A 22,033-nucleotide genomic window follows, 5' to 3' on the forward strand; every position below is an offset into this window, starting at 1 on the left:
AACTATGAGATAACACATTTCTGTTGAGCCATTCAGTCTGTGGTACTTTGTTACCGCTGCCCTAGGAAACAAGTATGACAATGTTGTATTTTGCTATAGGCCACAGGATGCGCAGTTGTGGAACTCTTGGCTTTCGGTGACTGTGAGTGGGTCTCTGGAATCCAAGAGCTGAGGCTCACTGACTGAGCTGACAAAGCTGGCTGCCCCTCTGTGGCCTTGTAGGCTGACAGGGCACAGAGGACAGGGAGGCTGCTCGACATGGAGAGCCTGGGCCATGTGGGAGGGAGAGACAAGATAACACGGGTGCTCCCCACACCCCCGGGCACAATCTGTCAGGAAGCTGCATGGACTCAACGTCCCACAGAGCTGTAGGGCACCCCACCCTGTAGGTGCTACCTCTACTAAGACTCCTCTGCCGGTCCCTTCTCTGTGGGCTCTGCTCTAATATACCCCAGCGGAGGGCATAGGGAACCACACGGTGCCTGTCTACACTGCTTCGCCATGGCCTTGTTGCTCTACTCAAGCTGTTCCATCAGATCAGCCCAGGTGGTGGGCTTAATCTGGGCCCTGTATCTGATGCCACAGATGATTTTGGAAGGGTTGGGTTGGAAGCAAAGGTTTTTTTAAAAAAAAAAAAGAACTTGAAAAATAAGATGTTCATATTTTTAAAGTAAAGGCTGTCAGCATTTGTCATTTCTTTCTGTGTTGTGACACGTGCTGAATCACCAATCTCATGATGGCAGCTAAGGGAAAAAAATATGGACTCTAGGTTCTATCTAGATATGCTCTTGCCGCCAAGCAATGTGGAACACCAGCAGATAAACTCTCCCTGATGTCCAAATGTGGCGGGTTTGAAGTAAAAGACCATCTGTTGTACTTTAGGGGTATCAAAAATGGTTTTATTAATCCTCTCAACATGACTGTGACCTCTCTAATTCATAGATGAAAACATAACACATTCAATACTGAGCTCGGGCCACATACTGTAAATAAACGAAAACCAGTGTGGAAATAGAATTATTTACTAAAATCACTGACAGTAAGTGAGGCAATACACTAGATCTCTTTTCAAATGAGGTTTCAAAGACCGTGAAATTGTATCTCTAGATTTCTATACGTATCTATATGCATTTTCTGGCCAGGCAAAATAGGCTTGAATTCCCTCTCATGGATTTTATACCTTAAAGGCCGGTGAAGCAAAACCGAACCAGTGATGTATCCACAGAGCGGAAAAATTTAACTTCATGAAGAACTTAGGTTTTGGATAAAAGCAACTTACTTCATAAGCTTGGGGGCTGGTCAGGCATCTGGCGATGGGCCCGCAGCAGGCAGGGAGCGTTGTAGTGAGAGGAGGTCCACTGTGCGTCAGCAGGGGCTTCAGATAACTGCACCCCGGGTTAAGGAAGAACCACGCCCCTTTCCTCCCAAACTCCAAACAAGTCGTGTGCTCACCACCACCCTCACGGTGTACCTGCTGCTTCCGAGGGCAATGGAGGCCTTTCACATATGCTGCCTCATTTTGTGGCCACATTATGCCAGTGAGTCAGCAAAGCGAGATTTTGTTACCATCTCTGTTTCACAGAAATGGAAACTGAGGCTCAGGGAAAGGAATGACCCACCTAAAAGTCACACAACGAAGCAAGCGACGGACCCATACATGAACCCAAACGGGTTGGATTCCAAGCCCTGCACCACGTCTACCGTGTCATATTGCCGTTTTTCTTTTACTAAACCCAAAGGGAAGACAGGATCACTCTCAGTTTAGCACTGAAGGAGAAATGGTAGAAAGTAAAGAGTGGGAAGAGTCAGAAAAAAGATGAAATTTTCCAGTCGCAGAATTTAGTAACAAAAATGGTTTTAATCATCGATTGTGAATTCAGTTGGTATCCTGAATGAGTTGAAACTTCGTATCAAAGGAAATTCAACTCTAAAAACGTTAAAAAAATTATGTATCATGAGTTCCTCTATCATAGACCCTCATTTCAGTGTTCATTTATTTTCCAAAAAATAAAAACAGACATGATAACAGGTATGATACTCAGAAGAAAACAAGAGGGAATCGTAAGAAAAAAGTAGAGAAAATGGGAGAAAGACACATATACATATTCCCCACTTTCTGAAGTCACAACCTAAGGTTGTTCTCAGTTAAAAATGAGGAAGAGTCCTGGGGCACCTGGGTGGTGACTCAGTTGGTTAAGCGTCCAACTCTTGGTTTCAAGTCAAGTGGTGATCCTGGGGTCATGGGATTGAGTCCCGTGCCAGGCTTCACACTCAGCACAGAGTCTGCTTGAGATTCTCTGCCTCTTCCTCTGCCCCTGCTTGTGTGTGTGTGTGTGCATGCGCGAGCGCGCGCACGCACACTCTCTCTTTCTCTCTCTCTCTAATAAATAAAACCTTTTTTAAAAAAAATGAGGACTAGGGGCGCCTGGGTGGCTCGGTGGGTTAAGCCTCTGCCTTCGACTCAGGTCATGATCTCAGGGTTCTGGGATTGAGCCCCACATCGGGCTCTCTGCTCAGCGGGGAGCCTTGCTTCCCCCCTCTCTCTCTGACTGCCCCTATGCCTACTTGTGATCTCTCTCTCTCTGTCAAATAAATAAATAAAATCTTTTAAAAAAATGAGGACTCGTCCTATATCTATTAAAGAAATGAAAACCCTCCTCAGAGAAAACACTCCAGGCCCAGGTGACTTCACTTGTATAGTCTTCCCAGCACTTAAGGAAGAAAACATACAAATCCTCCGGAAAACAGAAAAAGAGAAAAATTCTTCCCCATTCATGTCATCAAACCAGCATTATCTTGCTATAGTCGCTTGACAAGGACATTACAACAATGACAAAAAAGCCCCACAAACCAGTATCACTCCCAAAAATAGACACAAAAATCAGACACAAAATATCAGTAAACTGAATCTAGTGACACACAGAAGGGATGGTGTATCACAACTGAGTGGGATTTCTTCTAAGCGTGCAAGACTGGTATAATATTCAATCGATGAAAACAGCACAATGACAGATCAAAGGAGAACAAATTAAATACATGATCACCTCAACTGATGCAGAAAGAGCATCTGATAATATTCAATGCCTGTTCATGCTAAAATCTCTCAGGAGACTAGAAATAAAAGAGGATATCCTTAACCTGACAAAAGCTATCTCAACAACCTATAGTTAACATCATACTAAATGGTGAAATATTGAAAATTTTCCTCCTGAGGTCAGGATAAGACAAAAATGTCCACTATCATCACTTATACTCAACATTGTACTGGAGAGGACAAGCCAGTGTAGTAAGACATTTAAAAAAGTAAGGTGTTAGAAAAGAAAAAAGGATACATTATTTTTCACTTGATTTTATAAGCAGTAAATACAAAAGGATCTATAAACTATTCGCTAATAATCAGCGAACGTGACAAGACTGCTGGATACAAGGTCAATATATAAAAACCCCATTATAGATCTATATATTAAGAGCAAACAAGTAGAAAATAAGTACCTTTTGCAATAGCATCAAATACTTAGGGATGGTAAATACAATAAAAGATATGCAAGACTGGTCAATGAAAACTATAAAGCATTAATGAGAGAAATTAAAGATCTAAAGAAAGGGAAGGATATACTGTGTTATTAGATTGGGAGACTCAATATTGTTAAGACATCAGTTCTCTCCAAATTCATCTATTGATTTAATACAAACCCAAGAGAATTACCAGCAGGTTTTTTTTGGTGAATGGATGAGTGAATGAGAGTGTGTATGCGTGTGCATGTGTGTGTGTGTGTGTGTGTGTGTGTGGAAAGTGGCAAGCTGTTTCCAAAATTTAGATGGAGATGCAATGAACCTAGAATAGCTAAGGCAATACTAAGGAATAACAAACCTAGAGAACTTCCCCTAATGGACAGCAGAATTTATTACAAAGTACAATCATTAATAGAGTGTGGTATTGATGTGAAAAAAAAAAAAAAAGAGAAGAAAGTCCAGAAACAGACCTCCACTCATATGGCCAAGTGATTTACAACAAAGGCTCCATTCCAATTCAGTGGGTTAAGGACGGCATTTTCAATAAATGGTGCGGGGTTAATTGTATACTCATATGGGAAAAAAGTAGGTGTTGACCCATATCTCACACCATACACAAAAATTATTTTGTGGTGGGTCAAAATCTTCAATGTGATAGCTAAAACAATTACACTTCTAGGAGAAAACATAGGATCTTGGGATATGAAATATAAAAGCATTATCAAGACACAAAACCACCAAAAGAAAAGACTAGTAAGATAAACCTCATTAAAATGAAGAATTTCTATTCCTTACAAGACAGGATTAAGAAAATGAAAAGGTGAGCTAAAGACTGGGGGAAGATATTCATAGTACATACAACCAACAGAGAACCCAATTCAGGAACACAGAAAGAACTACAAGTCAATACGAAAAAGGTAAGCCAAATCAATTAAACAATGGGCAAAGGAACTAAACAGAACTAAACACACTTCATAAAAAATGAAGTCCAAATAGCCAATAAACATATGAAGGAATGCTTGATCTAACTGGCCATCAGAGAAATGCAAATTATACCACAGCTGGTATCACTAGGCGTCCATGGAAATGGCTACAATTTAAAAGATTGATTAAATATCAAGTTTTGGTGCAGATCGGAACAAGGGGGACTCCCTGAAGTTGCTGGTAGGAATGTAAGTTGGTTACGACCACGCTGGAAAACTGGTTGGCAGCATCTATGAAAGCCGAACAATACACCTGCCTGAAGATTTTCCCCTAGGTATATACCCAAGAGAAATGAGTGCTGACGGTCACTAAGAGATGCATATGTGGACTTTTAACTTTGTTCGTAATAGCCAAAAGCTGGGAACAACCCAAATGTTTATCAAACAGTAGAATGGTTGGAAACAAAGAAACCAACAGACCTGTAATATATTTGCACGTTGGAACACCACACAGCAATGAAAAAGAACGAATTATTGGTATAGGCAATGATACGGACAAATTGCAGGTTGCTAAGTGAAAAAAGTAAGACATAAAATAATACGCAATACATGATCCCATTTATATGGAGATCAAAACCAGGAAAAACTAATCCATCTGCCAGCAAGCAGAACAGTGGTGCCCGTTGTGGAGGGAGGAGGGGCAGGAAAGGCACTACTGACTGTACGAGAACACGGGCAGCTTCGGGGATGCGGGAGATGTTCTTTGTATCTTTACAAGGGTAGCAAGCACACAGCTATATACACAGGTCGCAAGCTTAAGATTTGGGTATATTATTTCAGTTGTATCTCAATTATAACAATCTGGCTACCCAAAGGACCTGAAATCCAGAATCATGAATGATTAATTCTACTAGGGCACTAGCTATTAAAATTACTGGGTTTGGGGGCACCTGGGTGGCTCAGTTGGCTAAGCGCCTGACTCTGGGTTTTAGCTCAGGTTATGACCTCAGGTCGGGAGACTGAGCCCCACGTCAGGCTCTGTGCTGGGCATGGAGGCAGCTTAAGATTCTCTCTCTCCCTCTCCTCCTGCCCCCCACCCCTCCCTGCCCTAGCTCTCTCTCTCTCTCAAAAAAAAAAGAAAATTACCATGTCTTAGTCTAGCAGTACTGCTTCAAATCTTGGTGTTTGTTTCTATAAAAATATACAGAAAAATAAGCTATTATTCTGTGCTTTCTCTATATCAGGATTATTTAGTTGTTTCATACATGCATTATGCAGAAAATGTGCAAAACATTTTATGCAGGAAACATTAAACAATTTTTGTTAAATCAGAGGGAAGAAAAAGCCCCAAGAGATATGGGAGTGGCTTATACCCAAAATGCTGATAATGGAGCCAGAAGTAATGACATAAACATTAAACAATTTTAAAGAGGCAGGATCTCTCTCCCTACTGGGAGGCTTAATACAATACCACAGATATGCTTGCATTCTTGTTTCCATGGAGTATTTTCATTTTGAGTACTTACAAAAAGTGATTGTAAAAATCTAGCAAATGGAATATAGTAAGTAGTAGCTTCTAATGATAAGTGCCAAGTGCATTCTTCTTAAATACACAAAGCTTTCATCAGCAAGTCGAAAGCGAGGGAACCATTTTTTACATGGTTTTCCCAAACTGGCTTTGGTGGGACATAAACCGGGTTTTGATTCATTTACTAATAAGCCTCAGCCTAAAAGAACTGCATGCTCCCTTTTCCCAGTTCAATTTTCAAATAAGAAATTGATTTTTTTAAAAAAGATTTTATGTATTTGACACACACAGAGAGAGAGACAGCACGAGACAGCATGCTCACGCACAAGCAGGGGCAGAGGGAAAGGGGGAAGCAGGCTCCCCGCTGAGCAGGGAGCTCGATGGCCGACTCGATCCCAGGACCCTGGCACCATGACCTGAGCTGAAGGCAGATGCTTAACCCACTGAGCCACCCAGGTGCCCCTAAGAAATTGATTTTTTTTTAAAGATTTATTTGACATAGAGAGAGAGAGATCACAGGTAGGCAGAGAGGCAGGCACAGAGAGAGGGGGAAGCAGGCTCCCCGCTGAGCAGAGAGCCCGATGTGGGGCTTGATCCCAGGACCCTGAGATCATGACCCGAGCCGAAGGCAGAGGCTTAACCCACTGAGCCACCCAGGTGCCCCTAAGAAATTGATTTTAATAAATAGTAAGGGATAAAGTATTTTCTGAAAGGCACGATTTAAACAGGTTATAGAACATAACACAACCCAAAGCAGCGCTATGAGGAACACTTATAATAGAAGACAGAGATTTGGCAAACAATGAAACACTGGCACCTTGAGTGGATAGGCGAATCTTCTAGTGTCCTGGCAGGCCAGGGAAAAGCAAACCCACCACTGGCTACTGCGGTATCTAATATGACTCTGTTTTCATCTCATCTGCATGCTTTTCCCTGAGGCAGCCTTTCCTCTTTTACCCCAGCACACTGACAAGGACTGGCAAATAACCTTTTGCAAGATTCACTGAATTAGGTAAAAGACAGCGACTGCTCCATAAAGTCTCCCATAAGGGCTCCTGAGGCCCATCACACAGCTACCTTCTGCACTAACCGCTCCCTGCTGGCTCGTGGGTTTTCAGAGGGATTTATTTGTGGGGACTGTCTCTCATAACCTTCTCCATCCACCACACTGAAGGGGAAAAGGAAGACCAAAGGTAGGTTTTGTAGTTCACTTCAGGAAGGGAATAGTCAAAACAGCCATCCCATTAAATTGTAACTGGCCATGTTCACACTACCATTTCTCCCCTCAGTTAAGGATACTTATGGTCAAAGTTGTACCATATCCGGAAAAGCCAGGCACTCTCGGCTTTGGTGGTTCTTCTCTCATTTTCAGGGATACCCTGCAAACAGATAATAAAGAAATAAATCCATATACCAAGATAAAAAAATACATTTATTTAGAACGATTTCTTTTTAGACTTGGAAATATAGCCTACTTCACACAAGATACCCTCTATCACAGGTAGCATTAGACATTTAATAGCTTGTATACTGCAGCTTTGGAATACGGAACTGAAATGTTTTTCTGAATACCTCTATTACTCAGGCTGCCTGCTGATTTATGAGTCTACTGTCATTTAAAAAAAAAATCAATGTGTGATAATTCGCCCTTAAATCTGCAAGACTTACACCCACAATGTGAATTGCATCTTAACAGAAAACATCACATTGACATCCCTATCTTTGGGAGTTGTTATGGGTCCCAAAAGTAACGGGCTTCTGCAAAGATGCTATGTTCTTAGAACACTACCAAAATGAAAGCAAGCAGAAAAATTCCATGGTAAGCCTGACTGGCTAGAAGGGAAAACTAACAAAGCAAGCAGGCCTCTTTTAAAATAGCTTCCAAAAACAAACTGGGTCCTTATTTGTAATGCGGTACAGTCAGCAGTGGGGCAGTTAGGTGATCTGGTTCCTGTCAGCTCTGACATGAACTAGTTGGACATGTCCCTTACCCTCCCTGAGCCTGGATTTTTTTGTGTACACAGCGTGAGGGGTGAAGAATCTCAAAGGCCCTTTCTAGCATGGATGTTCCACGGTCCCAGGCTTTCTGAAGGACACAGAGTTTAGATTCTGGGTTTTGGTTCTTTCCTGTCTTTCATGATCTTCAAAATAAATAAGTAAATTTTTCTCTCAACATGTATCCAAACATACACAAAGTAAGAATGTTTGAGAATACTGCATGGGTTTACAGGAGCTGAAAAACACCTGCACTTCCATTCACACTGGTACACAAAGGTTTGTATGTCTCTGTGTTTTGAAGAGCAATGGGTCTATAAATCTCATGATCCCCTCTCTACATAAACACCTATACCTCTAACCCCCACATACTCCGTGCTTCCTAACACGTTCCTCTCTGCTTCCCAGTGGACACTCAAAATACTGACTACATGATGCAACAAAGCAAGACACCCACAGGGTTTTGAAGGCAAGGGAAAAATGTTTTTTTTTTTTTTTTCTGTATCTCACAGGTGGTACTCACCTACCTGGTTTTGTTTTTCCCATCTCTCCTCTGTGAGGGGACATAGCAGGGGGAGACTTACCATGACCAAGCGCTGGTCTGCTGAATCGTATGATATTTGATTCTTGTTGGGACACGGGGATGGAGGCCTGAGGAACTACTACCCCTTAGAAACTACCCCAGCAGCTCGGCATCATGGGGATTGGTCCAGCCTGGTTTGCACAAGTATTTCAAGCCCATGAAACTAAACTAGTCTGGTTTGGACCACAAAAGAGGCAAGTACTTACTGTATTACATACACACTCGTCACTCAACAGTTAACAAAATTAGCATTTAGGAAATGAATCTGAGAATTTTTTTTTTGAACCACCCAGAAGACAAACAGACCACCGCTTGTTTCAGACAAGAAAAAGAATGTGTTTTGGAAGAGAGACTTTCCATCTTTCAAAACATTATTTCTGTGATTTCCCATCTAATGTCTAGGATGGAGTCCCGTATTCAGTGGTGCTCAGAAACCATGAAAAAGCAGATGGAAAACACCAGAAATGGGTGGCCAGTCTAGAGAAGGCACCTACCAGGGTCAGGTTCAGAGGAACAAGTGAAAAAAGGACACCTAAAATTAAGCAAGGAGACCTGGCCAAGGTAGAGGCACGGGACGAGAAAGTACATTCTCCTGACCAGCCAGGGAAGACTGGCTAAGGACCGCAAAGCTTCTAGGTGGTTCTCAAGGGCAGCTGCTGGTCATCCAATTTGAGAGTTACACAGGAAGAGCAGCTGGAGTGGAGCTGACATCAGAGACAAGCCTTCATGCGCAAACCAGAGTGGAAAAAGGCTCCATGTGCCAGAGCCGACACTTGAAAACTAGGAGTGCTTAAGGGACTGTTTTGCTCCACGGCCAAACCCAGGCCGGCCCAAAGACAGGAGAGCTGTCACCCCCGATAACCATATGTTGTCTAAAATTTGGTTTTGTCCCTATCAAGCAGTAAGAAAAGCCAGGAATGATGTCAGTTAAAAACTGGTGCAAACAGGACAGAGTCTAAATAACAGTGGCATGAAGTGTATAGTAGGCCATTTCTTTCCGAGTGGCTGCACGTTCGACAGGAACGCTAGAGACAACATAAACGCATATTTACCAAGTGCTCTTGGTCGGAATCAACACCAACCCTAAAGGAGAAACACAAAAGGCAAATGAGATCCTGAGGCCAAAATGAGGTCTAGTCCCCTGTGCGCCGTGTCAGGCTGCTACTTTCCCCAACACACAAGCTATGGAATGGTGACTCTTTTCTTGCTTCTCTCTGGTTGTTGGTGTAGATTTTTGGCTCCTGCCACTTTCCTTAGCAACAGCTTGGATCCCGAGGCAGGCAGGGTCTACTAATGATTCTCTTCCTGCAATCCCACTTACCAGTTTCAGAAAAATAACATTCTCTTCACTGAATGGCAGGGCACTGGAGGCTGGATAGGAACCACTGGGTAGTTCCAAACACAAGGCCGGCACGGCGCAGTTCCAGGAGGGAGCTGCGTGTTTGCGGACCTCTCAGCTCTCATGGCAACATTCTGTTATGATGACTGAAGAGAGGGCCCAGTTACAGTTGTTTTCACAGGCTAATGGACAGATATTAGCCTGGCTTCTTCATAATTATCTTTCATCTGCTTAAAATTCCTTTCCGTATCCCAGGGAACAGCTTCATTAGGAAGCTCTCTTGGACTCCTCTCTCGCAACAGCAGCTCCCACCAACTCTGTCTGTTCTTTCTCTACCCTGTTTCTCACATCCTTCTCTCCTTTCCATTCCAACAGCTCAAGCTCAGGCCTCACCGTGACTCATGAGGTCTGTCGCAATTGGCTATAAGGTTGTCTGACTGCCAGGATACCCCCTCGAGTGAGCTGTCTAAAGTACAGAACTCACTTGGCAAAAGACTTTGAGGGTGGCTTATAACCCAGAGGGCCAAGCCTAAAGCCCTTTGGGTGGCACCGAGGACTCTAAGACTAGTGACGCCTGCCACTCCAACCTAGCTTTCCACCCTCATTTCCCCTCATTCTCTTCTATATACCCTGTATTAGCCATCCCCACCTACACCTGTCCCCAGACCCATACTCTCCCGAGCCTCCGTGCCTTTGCCCTCTATCTGAAATGCACTGTCCCTCATGTGTTTCCTAGTCTTTTGGTAGGCTCCAAAAGAACCATTCTGAGACCCCTGCAGCTGGAACCATTCTTTCCTCTGTCCTACAGCACTTTCTAGATTCCTCTATAATAATACTTTTTTCCTCTATAGTAATACACAGTAGAGTATAATTATTTACCTGTCAGTCTCCCCAAATAGACTGTGAGTTCCTTGAGGGTAAAGGCCATGTCTCAATTCATCTCTGTAGCCCCAGAGTCTAGCACAGTACCTGATACACAATAGGTGCTCAAATGTTTATCGATTAAGGTCACTACTACAGACAACACAAGAAAAATAGCAGTGTGAGTAGCTGTAGCAGTAGCATCCCAGAAAATGAATACACTAAAGGGAGGAAAATGATGCAAGACCTCATCTGGAAGGCGAGTGAATCATGGTCAAGTGCTTGAAAACAGATGGCCATGACCAGATTCATAATTCAAAAGGCTCATCTTGTCTTTGTTAAATGGCCAGAAGCTGTTTAATACCTTCTTAGCCGTATTGAACTCTAGACACATTTGTGCATCTAAAGTGACATCTAGTGGTCTTGGCGATAGCACATTTGCAATACTTGGAATGTTACTGGAAGCCAGTTCAGTGTAATAAACATTTATAGAGCAATTATTATCTGCCAGGCACTGTGCTAGGCACAGGGCATAGACATGAATGAGACACAGCACCTGCCCTCAAGGAGCTCACAGACTAGTGGGGGGCACAGACACAACTAGAGCGCAATCCCCAGGGGCTTTGCCTCTGGGGAAGGCCGGGCTCCAGTCTGGCCTCAGCTCCTTTCTAGCTGGGTGAACTTGGCTATGCAGCCTGATGAACCCCAATTTTATACCTGGAAAATGGGGACCATATCCACCACACAGAGTTGATGCAAGGATTAAATGAGAAATGTAGCTAGAGAGTTTAAAAGCATCTGAAGCCTCATCTCACCCCCACTGGACAGTCGGCTCTTCGGCCATTACAAGACTGGCCGACAGAAGTGCTGTAACAGCCATGGCCACGTTAAGCAAAGGGAAGAGGGGGTCCGACAGAACAGGGCAAAGGGAGGAAGCGTCTGAGCTGTGCTATTTCCTGGGGGGGGGGGGGGGGGGGGGGGGAAGGAGAAGTCCAGGCAGAGGAAACAGTATGAGCAAAGGCTCGGAGACCGAGAAGTGCCAAGTCTGTGCGGGAAATGACAGGGAGCCAAGTGTGACTGTCACAAGCTACGTGAAAGGACGCAGGAAGAGCTGGCTGGCTGGCTCTAGCTCACTGAGGAGCCTTTGTCTGCACAACAGCTGGAGCAATCCTTTCTTATGGTCCAAGAGATCATGTCACTCCCTTGCTTTAAAATCCTAGAAGATTTCCAATTGGATTTTAAAATCCAAACTCCCCACATCCTACAAGGCCAGATAGCAGAGCTCCTCGAACTACGGCTCACAGGCCCCATCCTGTATGCCTCCTGTTTTGATGGAACACAGCCAATCCAAGGGATTTACTCATTATCTATGGCTGCTTTCACGCTAGAGTTGAGTAGTTGAGACAGAGACCATACGGCCAGCAAAACCTAGAATATTTACTATCTGGCCCTTTTCAGGACACACTTGCCAACCCTTGCCCCTGTAGGATCTTGCCCATCTCAGCTCCTGCCCACCCTTCAATCACTATATTCCAGCTATGTGGGCTTTTTTCCCCCTCAGTTTATTAAACAGGCAAAGTTTGCTCTTGCCTCAGGGCCTTTGCACTTCTGTTCCCCACTGCCTGGACCATTCTTCTTTCTGCTCACTGTTTAACTCATAATCTCTTGTCATTCAGTTAGACTGAGCTCCAGTGGAACCTCAGAGAGACCTTACCTGACCTCTGCATATAAAAGTCACTCTATCCCCAGTCGCTCTCACAGTATCGTGTTTGTCATCACAGCACTAAATTGTTTTCTCCATATATTTGTTTGCTGGCTTATTGTCTGTGTTCTCTTACTAACGTGTAGACTTTTCTATATTACTGCTACCACTGTATCTCTCCAGAGCAGGGTCTTTTACCCTTTGCATTACTGATATTTTGGTCCAGACAATTCTTTGCTGTGGGGGTGCTGCTCTGTGTCCTATAGGATGTTTAGAGGCATCCTTGGCCTTTGCCAACCAGATGCCAGGAGCAGCCCCGTCTCTTTGTGACAATCAAAAATGTCTCCAGACATTGCCAAACTGCAGCCCTCCATTGAGAACCACGAAGTCAGGGCCTAAAATAGTGCTTGGCACGTGGCTGGCGATCAATTGGTATTAATCAAATGAATGAATAAAAGGTACATTGGAAATGCTGTACCAAGATCTCTACAGACATTAGCTCACTGAATCCTTACAGCAACCCTCAAGGAGGCAGGTACTATTACCCACATGTTACAAATGAGGAACCTGAGGCATAAGAAGAGTTAAGAATTTGCCCAAGACCACAGAATTGGAGAATGAAGGAGCAAGAACTCGAAGTCAAAACTCGGTCTGCATGAATCTTAAATTTAAGGACTTCTCAGCAGCTTCAAAATTGTACTAGACAAATCTGGGGGGAGGGAAAGGAAACTTAAAATCCAGCCCCTGCTCACAAAGAGGCCAAAAAGCCCCAACCAAGCAGTAAGAACTAACCTAAGATTGTAAGGCAATGCATGTAAGTAAGTGCCAAATTATGCTCCAGGACAGGCAAGATGGCACCGAAGGGCTTGCAAATCTGGTGAGGAGGATTCAACTCTAGGTGGGTTTTTTTTCAGGGGGCAGTGGTAGGCATGGGTATTTTGTGTGGAGAGTTGTTAGGAAAGAGAACTGAGTCCAAGGAAATGCTGAGACTCTACCGAAGAGCATTACTTTTCATAAATTATCTTATATGGAATTTTGTTCTTCTCAGTAGAATAAGGACGAATCTTCATTTACAAGCTCTTAAGGCAAGAAAGGAGTTTAATCCTTCCAAAAGTGAACACCTTCATTTCTTGATGCAGCACGTTCTACAAGAAATGAGGTGAGACCCGAGGCTCCTCTGTCTGTGACTTCTCTGTATGACCTTGAACAACTTAGAAACTTTTAAAGCCACTATTTCCTCACTTGTAAAATGGAGCTATTGTGATTAGATGAATACATGAAATGTACTTAGCCCAATGCCCAGCACATAGTAGGTGCTCAACAAATGCCAGGTCCTCCCTGAAGTAATGATCTGGATTAGAAGAACATTATTTGCAATTATATACAATAATAGCACAGAAATGGTAAGAAAGGATTTTGAAAAGTAAAAAGAAATAAAGACAATAATAACATTCAAAGTGTGATTTAGGGCCGGCTAGTCTCTAGAATGTCTAAGGGAAAGGCATAATAGAATGGAAAAAGTAGAGAACAGATTCTATAAAACATGAAATACTGTTTTCTCTAATGAACCCTACACATTCTAGAGGCTCAGCAGAAGGTCTATGAAGTTTCAGCCAAACACAGAACTAAAATCTACAAAAGCTTTAGCAACACAGGCTGCTGTATCCATGGAAACAATGCAGTACTCCTGAGAGACAGGGAGCTTTCCAACTGAATACATTAACTAGTATGAATTTAACACTAAGACCTTGCAATCTTGGCCTTGGACTGTCAGGTTAGAGACAGTGCTGATCATAAAGTTGAGAGAGAAGGATAACGTCTAGCTATCTGATTAGGATTGGAATAAACTGGACTGTCTTATATGCTGCAGATGAGAAGAAACATCTTCTATCTGGTCAGGTGATATGGATCAAAAGCCTTAAATATAGGCATATCCTTTGACCAAGCAATGCCACTCCTAGGAATGTATCCTAAGGAAATAATTGAACAAGGGCACAGTGGTGTGTACATTTATGTATGCTCATGCTGTTAATGGTAACACTTAAGAGCAAAATCCTCAAATGGTAATGGTAACAGAAAAATCCAAGAAATAATGCAAAAACCCAAAGATAGGGATTTGGTTACATAAATTATGGTGTATGCAGCCATGAAGTTCTGATGTAAATACACTTCCTAACATAAATGCCCACGCTATAATTACGTTTACAAATCGCTTTACAAGAATACTTGCAGCATTGCCCCTTTCTGTTAAAAATACATGTTAATGCATAGCAAGAGATCTGGATGGACATCCCTCAAAGTGTAAACAATGGTTTTTAACTTTCTTTTGCACATTTCCGATTTTCTCTGTACTACAGGTTACGTAATTTTTAGAAGGGAAGAATAAAACATTATACATTTGTCAAAGCTTAAACTTTTCTCATAATGGAAAGAAAAAAAACCCTAAATTAGAATTTAATATGAAAATGAGCTTCCCAGGCACTACCTACCTTATATGCAAGCATGAAAGCATGGCAGTGGTACCACCGCCAAATACCCACACGGTAAAAAACACTATCAGAAGTGTGGTGCTGAACATCATTTGCCGTGCGTAAGTGGCAGTATCGCGAATGGCCAAGGCAAATGCCATCGCGCCACGGAGGCCTGGAAGGGAACGAAAGAGGCTTTCTTCAGTAACTCACTACTAATGTGAGCTTCAGAAATTCAGAGAAGTAAGGCACATTCTAAGAACTCAGAAGCATGTGAACAAATATGTAATATATACTAACACACAAAAGTATATACAGATACAGAGAATGAGTAGAGGATCCTAACATGTGCTGACCCTTTAGCAATATTTTGAATTTTATTTTTAAACTTACACGCAGTGACATCCACTCTTTTTGGGCGTGCAGTCCCAAAAAGTGGGACAGTGTGGACAGTGGCTAGAGGCGTGTGTCCTTGGTACTACATCTTTGGTACTACATCCTTGGTACAAATTCCTTGGTACTACATCTTTCTAGTTGCACCTCTCTGTCACCCTGCCAAACCCCTGAGCTGTTCTCCACCACTGTGCTTTTGTCTTTTTGAGAATGGAACCCTTTGAGACTGGCTTCTTTCTCACGCAGCGCAACGCCTCTCAGGCACTGTGCGTATGTATCCCCAGTTGGGCATTCCAGTGCTAAGGAGCACCCCATGGCCTCATGGACATCCTACGGTGTGCCTACTGGTTCACCCACTGGGCTATTTCCAGGTTTTGGCAATTATGACTACGACTGCCATAAACCCTCACACACAGGTTTCTGTGTGAAAATACATGAATCCTTATCTTCTTTACAACATGTGACGTATTTCTGAACCAGGAATTTGAAAACAGAAAAAAATTCTGACAGAAGGGAACGGGACACTATAAAAAGAATTTTCTACTGGAGGTTGCAACTTCAATGTTTAAGGGAGTCATATTACTAGTACATCATTCCTGTTTAAAATCAAGCTAGCATATGTGTTGTGAGTGGTTCCGTGGAATGGGCCAAGAGGGAAAGTTCCAACTTACCAGCAAACATCATCATGTGCTGAAAATTTGATCCAATCTTACTTCTTCTACCCAAATTAAGTAAGAGGGACAAGGGGTAAATATTAGCCGCTCTTCCCAAGAAAATAGCAATCTAAAATTAATAGGTTAAGGCTAATTTCATTTTACTATTAATATTATCTAGACTACACACTCAAGACGGGGAAAGGCTATCTTCAGCAGCTTAGTCTCTGGGGTGCCTGGGTGGCTCAGTCAGTTAAGCATCTCTGGATTTTTGGCTCAGGTCATGATCTCTGGGTCATGAGACTGAGCCCTGTGCATGTCCCTCCAACCCCAACCCCACGCTCTCTCTCTCAAATAAATAAATAAAACCTTTTTTAAAAAAAGTTCAGTCTCTAACAGTCTTTTGCTTTTGCTAACAGAGTGCTGTCTAATGGAACTTTCTGCCATGACAAAAAATATTCCGTATCTGCCCCCAACACGGTGAGTGTCTGAATGTGACTTGTGTGATGAGGAACTAAACTTTCAGTTTTATTTCATTTAAATTAACTTAAATTTAAATAATTACATATGGCTAACTGGTACCAACTTGGACAGCTCTAACATATAGGAAATTCATTAGATGAATAGAAACATTTTTAAAAGCTGATCTTCTTTGGAATAACTGTAAGATTATTAATGTAATAGGTTAAGTCATCTTAATTTAAGTCAGTATTGGTGGGAGGGAGAGTAATACTGGCTAAACTTGCCCTTGCTTCCTTGGAACAAACAGACGGGCAGCTCTAACCCCTCCTACCATTGATTTTCCTACTGGCCCAGGTGTGTTCCTCCAAGTCTACCATATCCCCACTGCTTCAAAAGGAAGTCTTAATGGGAATGCAGACTGGTTTGAACTACAAACCAATCCTCATGTCTTTTTGCCCACTTAGCTGTGTAGACACTCCTGCTTTGCAATTACAATTTTTATGATACAGTCTCCACCCCATTTTCTAAAAGGGATAAAAAGGAGCATTTAAGACACAAAACAAGACAAGGCAGGGGAAGCTGGGGGAGGAGAAAAAACAAACTAGGTGGAGTAAAGAGTGTTGACCGGAGTAACTTTGGAAGTGGACAGAGTCTGTAAGACTAAAGGCAAAAGGAACTGCACAAAGGCATCATGGGCTTGTTGGTCAGGTTGTTTCCCATGGGGAGTACTGGTTAACGATTCTGATGCTCCTACGTATGCTGGAACAATTAAGGGAATGGGATGGTGGACAGTGGGAGCCAGATTTCTCACTATTGGAATGGGAATTCATGGATCATCAAGAGGAGGAGGCCAGGATGATGCGTGTGGTAATGGATTAGAGTTAGAGACATCAGTATGAACTTATGCTTAGATTAATAGCGATATGGATGATTACATACACACATATAGGTATATGTGCATACAGGAGCTAGTACATACATACATCTTTCCTCCCAGTGTCAGCTGAGGGGGCCTAGAAGCCAGGACACCCCAGTAACACTGAACACACTCACAGCTTAGATCTTGGTTTCTAATACCATTCCCCAATAAAAGGAACCAGGGATCCTTGGGAAAATGTTGATTTGACGTTGGAACAGGAAATACACAAGATGAGCATGAAGCATCTTCCCTAGAAAGTAAGGCAGTGCTCAGAAAAAATTTCGAAACACACAACGATGGGAGTGTGCCAAAGGAGCAAAGTACCCACTGAACGAGCTCCTGATGGCCAAAGCTGGAACAGTTTGGGCAACAATATTTTTAAATGTAGTAATGTATTATAATCCGAAGTATAAAATAAATTCCAGTGAGTCCATACTGATATAAATGAAAATAAAACAACAAATGGAGAAGAATAGGTAAGTCCTCCATACAAAGAATTCTAAATAATTTTGTAGATACTCTGTCCTTGAGAAAGTGGAACCTAACTTCCTGCTGTGGATGGTGACTCCCTTCCAAGTGGGACAATAGAGAAAGGGAAAAAAAATGAATGACTTTACAGTGGTGCAACCTGATAAACACTATCTCGGTCAAGTGATGAATGCTAATACCATCATTATTCGCATGCTAATGAGTATATGCCCTTGATATAATGTGATGAGAATGGCATCTTACTTCTGCATCTTCCTCCCAAATAATGCACAACCCCAGTCTAATCATGGGGAACACATCAGGAATTCTAGTCGTGACACATTCTGTAGCAGCCCTTCAAAACTATCAAGGACCATCAAAAAGAAGTCTGTGAAACTGTCACAGTCAACTGGGACCTAAGGAGGCATGACAACTAAATGAACTGTGGCATCTTGGATGGGATTTTAGACTAGATAAAGGCCATTAGGGAAAAACTCTTGAGAATCTGCGTGAAGGACAAGCTTCAGGCAACGATAATGTGTCAGGACAAGCTTCAGGTAACGATAATGTGTCAATACTGGTTCATTAATTGTGATGAGTGTACCATGCTAACGTGAGAAGTTAATAACAGGGGAACCTGGCTATGGGGTATAGGAGAACCTTCTATATTATCTTCACAATTTTTCTTTATTTCTAAAACTAGTCTAGAATGCAAAGGTTATCAAAAATAGTGAGTCCCTAAAAAAAGAAAGAAAAGAAAAAAAAAAGAACAACAAAACACATGGGCCAATGTGGCAGTGACTGCTAGTTATATCCCCAGTATATATCCCTCCTTTCCTCTCTAGCAGCAGACCCTCCTCACTTTCACCTCTAATTTTCATCTGCATACACAGTCACCTAGATAAAGAACAGAATTCCCAGCTTCTCCTGCAGGTATGTGTAACCCAATGGATGTTAAGTGGAAGTGATGTGTGGCTATTCTGGATCATGTCCTTAAAGGGATTGGCAGACACAGGGGAGAGCCATGCTGGCCCCTAAGAAGAACGGCAACTCCTGAAGGATGGTTGCAAGAAGGCTGCTTGGGTCCCTGAGCTGCCACACTAGTTCAGACTTTGACACAAGAAAGAAAGAAATGTCTATCTTGTTTAAACCTTGGTTAATTTGGGTCCTTGTCACATAGCATCAAGCCTATATCCTAACTAATAGAGCTGGCAAGAGGACAACTCTTTCCTGCTAAAAGTCAATATTCCTGGTAGGCTTTTGCATTGAGGAACCTGAATTCCTGACAGACTCAAAATATAGAGAATATTTAGCCTCATTTCTGGATAAGTATAGGAGATCAAGCCAGTTGACAGCTCCAAAGTTTCTCAAAGACTAGCGGGATACGAAGGGACTGATCTCCTGGGAGTCTTCAGCTAGGGTTCTTCTCTTATTAATAGGGTTTTCTCTTTTTTTGCCTGAATTTCATTCCCAGAAGACTGAAACACGACAGGATGGCATTTCAGTAATACCTTATTTTCTAATAGAGATCCTACTTAGAGTTGTAATTTTAAAAATATTCCTGGTACTCTCTTTGGCAGAAACTTCATTCGGAAGTAGTTTTTAAAAATATTCCTTTTGGAAACTACTAATTCAAATATCCCCCTCTCTAATCACACTCTCTGCTTCCATGCCTCACGTTTATCTATCCCCCTTGGATCGCTCCCCCACCTCCATCTCCCTGGGACCTCCCATCCAAAGAACCCTCAACCCTTCCCTCAAACAACCAGTCCTCTCCCTTCCTCACTTCGTTTCTCAGCCACATCTTAGTAACACTCTTCCTGGTACCCTATACTCATCCGCCCCTCTCTGCATTTTCACAGCACTCACTTGATTAAACCCCAAACCTCGAAGGACCCATCTCTCTCTCTTTTCCATGCTTCCAGCCAAGTACTCCTGGGCAAAGTAGTACCGCAGGGCAGACCGATTCTGCTGTTCGCACTTATTCCTCAAACTCAAAAGCATCCTTAGTACTGCTCGGCAATTCTACTGCATTTCTTCAGTCAACTCACTCACTCGCTTGCCCACGCTCTCTACATGTATTTCTAAACCCTCTCCTCAAAACTCCGATCCCCTGTGGGAGCCAGCCTCCAAGAGGGTCCCCTAGTGTTCACACCTTCGTATAGTCCCTGCGTACACTTACCAGCGGCCATCAGTGTGACCAATACAATGTGGACAAAGGGATGACAGTCACTTCTGAGATTAGGTTATAAAAGGCACATCAGCTTCCATCTTCATGCTCTCTTAGCTCGCTCCCTCTGGGCAAAGTTATGCTGTGAGCTGCCCCTGAGGAGGTCCCCTGGAGAAAGGCCTCTGGCTAAAGGCCATGTGAGTGAGATGGGGAGGATCCTCCAAGCCTCAGACAAGTCCCGAGAGAGGAGAGCCCGAGTCCAGAACTTGACTGCAACCTCAGGAGAGAGCCTTGTGCCAGAACCCAGCTAAGCTGTTCCTGGATTCCTGACCCTCAGAAACTGTGTGAGGTAACTGGTGCTTGTTGTTTTAAGCTACTACATTTTAGGGTGCTTTGTTATACAATAGAAAACTGATAGGCCACCTGCTCTTCCCTCCCTCTCAGCAGATGCTCTCACCTCCTACTTTACAGATAAAAATAGAAGCCATCAGACAGGAACTCTACCTTACAGGTGTGTACCTGCATCTTGACATTCCCTGTCCTCTCCTGCAACAATGGCGGAGCCATGCCTCCTCCTGCTGGACGCTTACCCTTCCCCACACGTGTTAGATTCCATTTTCTCCTGTCCTCTCCCAAGGCTGGCACTACTGAGTGCTTGCTTTCATGTGCTCAGCTTCTCCATTCGACTGGTTTTTAAAGCCAGAGACAGAGACAGAGGAAAGCAGACCCCTTCAGCCTTTCACCATCCTGCAGCCACTGCCCCACGGCGCAGACTGCAAACCCTTTCCCAGGATCTGCGCTCTCTCTTCCCTTCAGCAACAAAGGACTAACAGTTTTATTTTGGGGGACTGCTGGAATGGTTGGAGACCTTTTTCTGCCATCTCAACCCGTGTTACTTGTGCAATAAACAAGATGAAAAGAGAATAGAATACATAGAATAGGAAAAAGAGTTGCAATTCTTCCTTTGTTTTACTCAGAGGAAAATTTTATATATTTAAATGTATTCTTATCAACCACCTCTCCAGAACACACGTGTGAATTTCAACCGAAAAGAGGTTTTCAAAATAGAACACATAATAAAGGATACAAATGCGCCCACTACAAATGTTGGGTTAAAGACATGGTTCTGGAAGGTGAACAGTGTCAGTCCCATGTAGGAGAAGATGAAATTCTCTGCCAAGAAATTGAGAAGCTCAAACAACTGAAACGAAATTTTGAAAGGTTAGTCCAGTAAATACATTAAGTTATGTAATTTGAAAACACGAGTATCACTAAGATAACAACGTAGACACTTCACATATGTAAAGCTCATGTATAGCCCTCAAACAGGTGCTTCAGAGGGGAACAAATGTAGGGATGACATTTCTAGTCCCACAGATAAAGCCAGAAATGTTGCCCCCGCACGTCCCCCCATCATTTCCTTTGTCAATCCCCAAGTTTAGTCATTGTCTTCCACCTCCTCCTCCAAAACCTGTCAAGTTTCCTATGGGGAGGTTCCTTGTCCCTGCCACTGGCTTAGTCTAAAGCTTTCAGCAAGCTCAAATCCTAATTACTGCAAAGGGCCCCTAACTGTATCCTGCTGCCCCCATCCCACAGCCTCGTCCGCTGGGTCTCTCCGGATACGGTAGTTGGAAGACACCTCCCTCTTCTAGGCTGGAAGATGCAGTTCAAATTCTTTTCTCTTGGCACCGAACGCTTCGTGACAACTGCTTGTGTGATTTCACTTTTCACGTGGGTCTTAGCCCTTGTTTAGGGAGCAGGGGCTTGCGGGTTATAGCCCTGTGATCCTCCCCTCCCCGGCTGCCTGAGTGCCCCGCCGTTCACACCACTGCCCAGGCAAGTGTTACTGACCCAGCAGCGAGCTGAGACTTGCGACTTGACTTGCCGCATGAATGAATCCCAGGCCCTGTGTAATCCAGCATCCGTCCGTCTGTCACGGTTATCTACCACTGCTCATTCACACGAGCCTCTGCCCCACTAAACAGGGTAGTGGTTAAGTAACAACAGGTGCCCAGGGGTCAAAATGCCTTGGCTTGAAGCCTGTTTTTCCTACTTG

At 43.2% G+C, this 22,033-nt stretch overlaps 1 protein-coding gene across 2 annotated transcripts in view; it reads right to left on the reverse strand.

The window, feature by feature from the left end:
- SLC9A6 (solute carrier family 9 member A6) overlaps positions 1 to 22,033 on the reverse strand; it is a 52,358-nt gene that overhangs the window by 5,176 nt on the left and 25,149 nt on the right. Inside the window, exons 10-16 of one of the 2 annotated variants that reach the window (XM_059384809.1) lie at positions 21,065 to 21,178; positions 15,977 to 16,088; positions 14,934 to 15,087; positions 10,761 to 10,850; positions 9,595 to 9,625; positions 7,264 to 7,343; positions 1,280 to 1,385 (exon numbers count right to left, since the gene is read on the reverse strand). In XM_059384809.1, coding sequence (XP_059240792.1) covers positions 1,280 to 1,385; positions 7,264 to 7,343; positions 9,595 to 9,625; positions 10,761 to 10,850; positions 14,934 to 15,087; positions 15,977 to 16,088; positions 21,065 to 21,178 — 687 coding nt within the window. The remainder of the gene's footprint in view (positions 1 to 1,279; positions 1,386 to 7,263; positions 7,344 to 9,594; positions 9,626 to 10,760; positions 10,851 to 14,933; positions 15,088 to 15,976; positions 16,089 to 21,064; positions 21,179 to 22,033) is intronic. The other variant, XM_059384808.1, reaches the window with a different exon arrangement.

The sequence above is a fragment of the Mustela nigripes genome, chromosome X (genome assembly GCF_022355385.1).
Source record: "Mustela nigripes isolate SB6536 chromosome X, MUSNIG.SB6536, whole genome shotgun sequence".
NCBI lineage: Eukaryota > Metazoa > Chordata > Mammalia > Carnivora > Mustelidae > Mustela > Mustela nigripes.